Below are 9,689 nucleotides of genomic sequence, written 5' to 3'. Positions count from 1 at the left end.
CAAGGCTGTACCCTTGACATCCACTGTTGGATCAGAGAGAGGGTGTGTGTGTGAGGGTGAGGGTGGGGGGTAAGAGTGGGGGTAGGGGTGAGGGTGGGGGAGTGTGTGTGAGGGTGGGTGGAGGGTATGGGTGAGGGTGGGGTGTGTGTGGGTGAGGGGGTAGGGGTGAGGGTGGGGTGTGTGTGAGGGTGGGAGTGTATGGGTGAGGATGGGGGTGAGGGTGTGTGTGTGTGTGTGTGTGAGTGTGTGTGCATGCGTGTGTGCGGGTAAGGGTGGGGGTATGGGTTTGTGGGGATTGTCCTTTCGGAAGTGTTCATTGGCTACTTTTCACCAGCACAGCAGGTTTTTAAAGGACCAAAGAGTTTGTTCTGCTTTGTGTTTAAATTTTTATAATGGAAAAAATTATGGTGATACTGGTATTGTCCCGGCCCTAGCTGGAACGTCGACCTGTACCCAATCATTATCGCCATAGCAATGCACATGACCTCTTCATAGGTTATGTTTATCATAGTGTAAGTCCAGGACTGAGTGGAGCTTAGGGAATCGTTCAGGCACCATGATAACCAAGAATGTAAGGCTACTGAGTACTAACACTCACAGGCACTTAGTGACACAAACAGAGCAACATGCACACACACAAAGAACATTGACAGGGTTAACACTGCAGCACTCTACCCCTCTCTACTGTCCCTTCATCCCTTCAGGCTCTCTGTTTATGTATTCCATTCTCTCTCTCTCTCTCTCTCTCTCTCTCTCTCTGTGTGATAAACAGGGCAGGCCCAGGGAGGCCAGGAGCAGAGCAGGGACATCTGGATCCTGGAGGGAGAACGAAACGGGGAGATGGAGAATAGAGGGGGCAAGAGAATAAAGGATATGGGAAAGAGAGTAGGGAGAAAACTTGCCCCAAAGTTTTCTGAGCAAAAATGATTTTCATTGTTGGATATAAGAATATAAAAACACCAGGAAATCAGTGATTTTAATTTAGGAAATCTTATTCTCATGCATAGTACAGAGACACACGGATTGTATACAAATGTAAACAATATTTTAAATGATTTTGTTTTAGTCAAATATTATATCTGTTTGGGCTTCTTGCAATCAATTTGCAGTCTGCAAATGATTAGTAAACATGACCATCCGCTCAAGAAAAAAATCATCCCATGGTTGAATCTAGTTGATGATCCCAGGAATTGACTATTCAGACAGATAAAATAGAGAAAGGAGGAAGGAAGAGAGGGGAGACAAAAACATTTAACAGAGGAAAGAAAGCGCATAGTGAGAACAGCTGGAGAAGGTGCCTAGTATGGGCCTTTGAGCCGAACGTCCTGGCCAAGCAGCTGATTAAACTTTCATGAAACATTTCCAAATGCAGGGAAGAGGAAGTGCGGGCCATGACTTTATGAAGGGCTTTATTGTCTAGACACGGCAGCAAGATCTCCAAGCTATTCTCCGACGGAGGAATGGCGAGGAGGAAGAGGAGGAAATGATATTGGATTTGGGATCAGTAAGAATGGTTGTGCAAAAACACAGTAAGACGTGAGCAATATTGTAAAGACTAATACAATGCGTGTCATCTAGGTAATTTAGGGGTTTTATTAATCCTGCCGCCCATGCTTCAATTTGGTTCAAATTTCATTTGAGGTAGGTCTCTTGTTTAGGTCAAAGAATATCCAGGAATATTCTAGAGTGACTAGACATATAGAAGCACTGGCAGAATAGCACTGAAAGAAAACCACTGTGTCAAATATAATATAGCCCTCTCAACGATATTATTTGTGAAAGAGGAGCAATTGCAAGGTGTGATTGACTATAACTGCGGGATCTTATTACGAGTAACAGGCTGGAAAAATTGAACGTCTGGCAACCCGTTCAGTGATACTCGCTAAAGACGTTTAGCTAATTAGTTGACCTGGAGCCTGTAGAAAGTGTCTGCTCTAATTGGGCATGCACGAGTTAGCCGACACCACTGATCCCAGCACAGATCCCATCCCAAATACGACTTTACATAGCCAGCATGCTAACAGTTCACTCCTACTACACATTACAGGTTTTTTTCGATTGCTAAACGACAGTGGACACAACTGGAGTCACATGTGCAAAACTCTAACTACAGTCTGCACAGCAGCAGTTCATGTGGACCAAACTCTAGTTCGTTTTTCATTGCTTGAACACAGTTTTCAAAACTCTACACACTTATCCCATGACTTTAACCACAACCTGCACAACACTGTGGATTTACAGCACTTTGTTCAAATGCTAACACACTGCTGTCAAAACTGTGAACCACACATTCAAAACGGAATAGATTTCAGCCTTGTGCCTTTCAAACACTGCTGATTGCAATTTCAGCTGAAAGGCTAAGCAGGTGTCTTGTTTTAGACTTGTTAGTGAACACACACACATATTACAGTGTATATAGGTAGAGCTCAGAAAGACTCATTTTGGAAATGGAACAAGGAAGATGGGTTGGTGGAGGGAGAAGGGTGGCAGGGAGAGGGCGGCTGCGTGGAGGAAGACAAAGAAGACAAAGAGCTGTTATTTCAGATGAAATAAGGGCTACACTTATAGACCATGTCGTGAACCATGGTCTCTCATTGAGAGAGGCAGGGTTGAGGGTGCAACCCAATCTGCAAAGATCCACAGTGGCATCTGTAATGCGAATTTTCCATCATGCAAACAGGTGAGAGTTACATCCTTACAGTAAATGAAAACATTACAGGAATCTATTTTGTATTGCAATTATAGAATATTTACACAGATATATATTACAGTAAGTTTGACTGTAAAATATATTTTTACAACAGGACCCAAAGGCTGCCCCCAACAGGGGGAAGAGGAAAAATATTTTCAGATGCGCAGGAAAATGCTATTGTTGACATGGTTGTTGTCAACAATGCAATAAAACTGCGGGAGATTCAAGATAGAGTGCTGGCTGATAATGATATATTTGAAAATGTTAATTCTGTCAGCACAACAACTATTGCTCGAGTCCTAAAGAAACACCAAGTTAAAATGAAACAGTTATACACTGTACCGTTCGAGAAAAACAGTGAACGGGTAAAAGAGCAAAGATACCAATATGTCCAGGTAAGACGTCTGAGGTTACGTACACAGCTATACAAAATATTTACAGTAAAAAAAAAACACTAGCATTTCTACAGTAAAACTGTGCACTTACTGTTTTTCAGAGAGTAATGGAGGTGGAAGCACTGGAAAGACCACATTCATTTGTATTTATCGATGAAGCTGGATTTAACCTTGCCAAAACACGGCGCAGAGGAAGGAATGTTATAGGTCAAAGGGGGGGGGAAATATCACCATGTGTGCTGCAATGGCCAATGATGGTTTGCTTCTCAACACACCACTCATTGGCCCATACAACACAGAAAGGCTTATAGCTTTCCTAGAACAGCTCTATGCTCAGCTAGTGCCAGCAGAACAGGGGGAGCCAGTAAGAAACCCCCAAGGTTTTGTCATAGTTTGCAATAACGTTGCTTTTCACCACTCTGCAGCTGTCACAGATTGGTTTGTAGTACATCACAGATTTATGGTTTTGTACCTGCCTGCATATTCACCCTTCCTCAACCCAATAGAGGAGTTTTTCTCTGCCTGGAGGTGGAAAGTGTTTGGTCACCACCCACATGACCAAATGTCTCTTTTGGAAGCCATGCGTGCCGGATGTGAGGACACGAGTCCAGAGGACTGCCAGGGATGGATAAGGCACTCCAGAAGGTTCTTCCCCAGGTGCATGGCAAGAGAAAACATTAGATGTGATGTTGAAGAAAACCTGTGGCCTGATGCTAGAGAGAGGCAGGATTAGCCCCTCAATTATTTGTTCGAATTACAGTATGTACTTTTAGTTTCTACCTTTTTTTCTCATTACTGTAATTCCGTAAATTACTACAGACTATTGAAGCAAACTGCTAATTTTCATTTACCTTAAAGAATTGTTATGTTCTAAAAATTTTAATAAATCATGTGAAAGAATGTCACTCTTTTCTTTGAAGAAAATATTACTTTGTATGAAGTCACTGAAATTGTTCAAACTGTAAAGATGAAAAGTTTGTATTTTCTGTATTGGTGTTTGATGCTAGTGTTTTTACTCTCAGTGTGTTCTGAGTGACAGTGTGTGTTATCTCAGTGAGGGTTGTGCATAGTGTTTGGCTGCACTGAGCGTGTTTTGAGCCATGTGTTAAGAGTTGTGTTGCTTGGAATGAGTTTTGCAGGTGATGTGAACTGTTTAGCTCAGGTGACTGTTGGTAGTGCAGACTGTAGTTAGAGTTTTGCACATGTGACTCCAGTTGTGCCCACTGTCGTTTAGCAATCGAAAAAAACTGTAAAACAGAAATGTCTTCAGTATAAAACTACACAAGAAAACCAACAGATGCATATTTCCACATGAGGGAGTAAATGTTTTAAAGTATCCCTCCCTCAACACCGGCACTTTCGTGATTTCTCAGCCTCGGTGTTTGAACTGGAAGAATTGCTTCACCAAATTAGTCCAACGTTCCTCACTCTGGACGGTGTATTTGTCTGTGGACTGTCTGCGCCAGGAATTTGCCATGTCTGGTCTTTGGAAAAGATGAGGAGGAGTGTATGGGATTACAGCTTGGTACAATGTGAGAAACGCATTAGTACACTGGTTCTGCTCATCCATCAGCTCTTCCCTGAAATCCCCTCTCCTTATCCCAAATGGACTCCCCCAGTCCCACCCACCCTGGACACTTCAGAGAGGTTGTCAACATCTGCAAAACCATCTGCAAAAACAACCCGTGCCTTCGTGTAGACCTGTTGGAACATGTAGGCACTGGCTTACGTGTTTATGTCATTCTGATGGAAAATCACCACTGGGCCATACTTTAGTTATGATCCTGTGTTGGAGGTGGTGCACACTGCACAAAATGGCCACCAAACATCACCCAAGTGGCTGTTTGACCTGTTTGGCGTTACTTACTGTTGATAAAGTAACAGGCATCCTTCTGTCAAATCACCATGTAAGGAACACCAAAAACCTGTTTACCACACATCATTACGTCAAAGCCAACCGTGTGGATAGTTACAGCTACCTCAACTGAGCATTTCAGCTCTGGTTTCCAGTCAAACCCTGCAACCCCTGCAGCCCTCCAGGACCATAGTATCTACATACCTACATGCCTGCGCTGGCACTACATCCACCCTCCCTCCCACCCATCCACCAAACCCACCAAACCCACCCACCCACCCACACATCCAAGGAGAATATGGAACAGATCAGAATTTTCCACTTGATATTCATGTGCAGAGACACAGCATGACACTGGGAGAAGACCCATTTCCTGCAGGAAGAGAGTTGCCAACCATCGTGGTGCAGGGCCAAACACAACACATTAACCCCTAAAACACAAACCACTCAGGAAAGCTTAAAGTAAGAAGCAACATACATGTATCAGTGTAGGACCTGGGGGGTAAGAGACTAGAGAGATTTCATTCTTCTTGTGTCACGCGTTTTGTGTATGTTGTCATACTGCAGACACATTTACTGTCTGTTTCCTCTGGACTGAGTATTATAGGTTTAAAACAAACATTTACCATACATGAGTATTGGAAATGTAGTTTATTCAAATGTATTTGATGTCCTCACAGTAAATTCACCAGCGATTACTGAGTCAAAAGCCATAATGAAAATAAATCTGGATAAACTCTGCCCAAATAGCACATGACATTCCACCAACGTTGCCACAACAGAGCAAGATAAAGTTAGCGTCACAACAAATTGTTGTTATTCTGGTAAAGCTATGCGGGCAAAAGCACACATTAAACATGGCAAACAAGGTAACCATGAATGGACAAAAAAAACCGTAAAATGCTAGCTTTTATTATCATACAGAGTTACCATGAGATGCATGCAAGCAATGCCAATGTTGTATAAATGTCGGCATAACAACGGTGATCTGCAATGAACGGGCGATTGACTCTTATTTAACTGCATAATAACTCATTAAAAAAACAGTAAATTACTTCAGCAGAGCTATTCAGTGTTGAGCCTTTTAATCTTGTCGATAAGGTTGGTTAATAACTTTCTCCCCAACATTCATACAGAAAGATGGGGAATATGCCACAGCTTTTGACATATGACATATGAGTTTTAATTTGGTTCCAATAGTGTTCCACTGTTCAATATTTCCCCAGTAGACATTACACCAGAGTACACAACACAGCTCTCTTAGATACTTTTATTCCTTACCTGCAGGTCTTTTGCACAGCAATGTGATTCTGGGAGTGTACAGACTAAATACAAGAAACCTTTAAAAAACATCATGACAAACATACAAAAGACGAATGGGCAATGCATTTATTTGCAAGTGAGATTTATTCCCATATTCCTCAATGTACTTGTCTGAAAACAACATGTGCCACTACTTTTGGAATGTTTGAAGTGTGTGAGCTGCATTTTCATTAAAAGCACTTCATTCAGGAATCACTATGTTCCTATATTGTCTCTTTTTCACAAGAAAAGGCACCTATTGTTTGAAACAAGTACATACAAGTACAGTTCAAGTGCTTTTTACGAGGCACCATTACATTATATTGCGGCCGATTGTTTGATTTGCAGCAAATTTGGACAAAACTATTGGTACAGAGCCAGCCATTTGCTACGGACAAAATACTCTATAGTTGTCATGAGAATACCATGATGCACTGCAAAATAAAAGGTCTCTCCGGGGTTTCTAAACTTTGTTGGTTTGTTATTTCATAGTCTGTGTTTACAGAAAGGACTACCGATGAGTTGACAGAGGTGACCTCGATTTCGCCGGTAGGGGGAGGATACGTATTTAGGGTTGTTGCAAACACTGTCGCTCGGGTTCATTATCCACACTAGCATTCCACTTAGAATAAAGAAACATATTGGCCATATACTCTGAGTAGTATGCTATTGTAGATATTGGAATATAGCCACATTGTGTCTATTGGGGTTTGAAGGATTAGTTTAGGGTAGGTCGTGGTGCCAGGGGAGGGTCACAGAGGGAGTCTTGCGGATGAGGGGAGGGTCCTTAGTCGAAGATGATGTCAGAGGCCTGGCGCAGGCAGTTGGAGGAGTCATGGGGTAGGTCGGCATGTGTGATGTTGTTCCCATCCAGACGCAGGTGCTTCAGTCTGGAGTAGTTCAGAGGGCCAGAGAACTTGCAAATGTTCTCCAGGTTGAACTCTGGAAGGGTGGGAAGGGGTTTGGTGAACTGACATGATTCAACATTTCCTACTGTATGTACACATCCTACTCCGATTGCCTGACACTTGCTGGGAGGCAGTAAAGACTTGAGGATGGATATGACTGATTTAGATTTATTTGTAATTGCAATGTCGAAATAGAGAAAGAGAACGGAAAGAGAATGTTGAAAGAGAGAAAAGAGAATAGAGAAAAGAGAGAGAAGAGAAAGAGAGAAGAGAAAAGAGAATGAAAAAAAGAGGAAACACAAATCACTCACTGTTGATTTCGTTGGCCTGCAGATAGAGATGCTCCAGCTGTTCGTTGATCTCAGGGATGGACTGCAGCTTGTTGTAGGACAGATCCAGCTCGATCAGGCTCGTCACATTGAACACGCCCGCCGGAATCCCTGCATCCGCCATCTGATTGTAGGCCAACCTCAGGTACGCCAGCTTGGGCAGCTCTTTGAGGTCCCCGGCGGCGATGCTGCTGATGCCATTGTGATCGCCATAGAAGGTCTCCAGCGAACTGGGCATGCCTGAGGGCAGCTTCTTCAGCTTGTTGTTGGTCAAGTCTATGGCCACCAGCTTGTTGAGGCCCTTGAAGACCCCATTAAGAGCTTTAGAGGTCAACTCGTTGTTCTGGAGGTGGACTGAGGTCAGGTTCTGCATGCCGGCCAGACTCCCTGCGGGGAACTTGGACAGCTGGTTGTTCATCATCTTCAGCTCGTCCAAAGACATGGAGGGAGGGATCACAGCTTCCGTCAGTTTGTTGAAGCTGAACAAGATCTTATGAAGTCCGGTCAGCTTGTCGATGGTTCCCTTGGCCACTTTCTCATTGGTGATCTGGTTATGGTCCAGGACCAGCCAACGGAGTTCAGCCGTGACGTTGTCGAAGACCCCAGCCTTGATCTCCTCGATCAGGTTGTTCTGCAGGTACAGGTACTTGATGCCTGAGGGCACAATGGGCACAAACTTAAGGTTGCGGGAGTCACAGTACATGGCAGTGGGGAAGTTGATGGGGCACTCGCATTCCTGGGCACAGTTGGCGCTGGACGGGCCGTACTGGGAGGCCGGCTGGTAGTCGTAGTCATCGTACTGACCCACGGTCAGGCTGACCAGCACGGCAAAGATGGGGACACGGAGGGGAAACATAACTGTTCTGGGGAGAAGAAAACAGACAGAGGGAGAAAGGGAGACAAAGAAAAAAACGTAAAGTGAAACAAGGAGAAAGTCAGCAAAAGTTTGTCTACCACATCTTGAACATTTCATACATAGTCTTACCGACCATTATCCTGAGTGGTACTTTGATTTTAAAATCTACAGAGAACAAACTCTATTTGAACAGTTAAATACATGACATTTCGATTGGATGATAGACGACAAACTGGTAAAGAATGGACTTGTTACAGATTCCAAGATAGAAACATTCATCTCAGGCCACTAGGGTTCCCTGAGAGAGAAAAAAACATCTATTGAAAAAGCTCAATTGACCAAAACTATTCATGAATCACCCTAAAAGCAGCAATCTGGTAATACCAGTGAATTGCAAATCTCTTTAAAAAGAAAGAGGCAGATCCCTACTGTAAATACTCAGAACTATCTATGAACCAACAATGCAGGTTTTTCAGTGAACACACACTTTATAATGTCAACAAATAAAGGCAATAAATATCATCACAACATATTGACACTTTTAAGAGGATTTAACTCAATGTGCTGATTTAAAGTATGACATGTCATCACATGATAATACCGTACTGCAAATGCAAACACATTAATGCCTTTGACTAACAATACTGTGCATCAATACAGTGTATTCATTTTATAAATGCATTCATGCCATGGTGCAATATAAGAACAACACATTGTCCAACGCAACATGAAAAGCATCAGATAACGTCGAAGTACAAAAATCTCTCCACTCCTTTCTCTTGTCAAGTGACAACTAGTTAACCCTGTATCACACACAATCCTCCCCCAGAGTTTAGCTGGGACTGGGATAGCTATCAATCCCAGCATGGAAAGACCAAATACCTAGGGACAACCGAGCAGAAACCCTTCAGGAAATGACAAGAGTCCATTCCTCTTACCTTTCTCTCCTCTTTCTCTCTCTCTCCCTCTGCGTGTGGGATAGAAGGTCAGCAGGTAAGAAGACTGTGGTTGCTCAAAAGCCAGATGTCTCTGGAGAGAGGGAGGAGAACGAGGGAGAAAGGGAGAGGGAGGGGGAGATAAAGAGAGAGCGAGGGAAAGGGGTGGGAAAGCTTCTGCTTCTTCAGATGACTGTGGTCCCGGATTGACAGAAGGCAGCTGCCCAAACTGTAGTATATAAAGACGATGACATCGACATGAGTTTTTAAGGCATGGAATCTGAGCATTATGGGCTCTGCCTAACCAGTCACAGGTGCACCAGTGCAGTCTGGGATACGAGGTCCGCCTCATGCGTGAATGAGGATGCGAAGCATCACAAAGGACACATGGCGTCATATATATCTGTCATTTTTCCT

General features: G+C 43.4%; 1 protein-coding gene across 1 annotated transcript; it reads right to left on the bottom strand.

Annotated features, from left to right (window-relative positions):
• Nucleotides 1-5,578: 5,578 nt before the first annotated feature.
• On the bottom strand, nt 5,579-9,509 carry LOC112267794 (lumican). The gene is made up of 3 exons (XM_024445921.2): nt 9,276-9,509; nt 7,464-8,344; nt 5,579-7,186 (listed from the first exon to the last, which is right to left on the bottom strand). The coding sequence occupies exons 2-3, from the start codon at nt 8,335-8,337 to the stop codon at nt 7,032-7,034; spliced, it is 1,029 nt and encodes a 342-aa protein (XP_024301689.2). The 5' UTR covers nt 8,338-8,344; nt 9,276-9,509; the 3' UTR covers nt 5,579-7,031.
• Nucleotides 9,510-9,689: the final 180 nt, after the last annotated feature.

Source organism: Oncorhynchus tshawytscha, linkage group LG15 (assembly GCF_018296145.1).
Source record: "Oncorhynchus tshawytscha isolate Ot180627B linkage group LG15, Otsh_v2.0, whole genome shotgun sequence".
In the NCBI taxonomy this organism is placed as follows: Eukaryota; Metazoa; Chordata; class Actinopteri; order Salmoniformes; family Salmonidae; genus Oncorhynchus; species Oncorhynchus tshawytscha.
The sequence above is the reverse complement of the archived record's forward strand: the minus strand, read 5'-3'. Positions and strand labels throughout refer to the sequence as shown.

What these genes read in the sequence shown, in the direction of transcription:
- LOC112267794 (XM_024445921.2), bottom strand. Translation starts at nt 8,337, where the DNA reads ATGTTTCCCCTCCGTGTCCCCATCTTTGCCGTGCTGGTCAGCCTGACC. An exon ending in GCAGGCCAACGAAATCAACA is followed by an intron (nt 7,187 to 7,463) that starts GTGAGTGATTTG and finishes CCACCCTTCCAG; the next exon opens with AGTTCAACCTGGAGAACATT.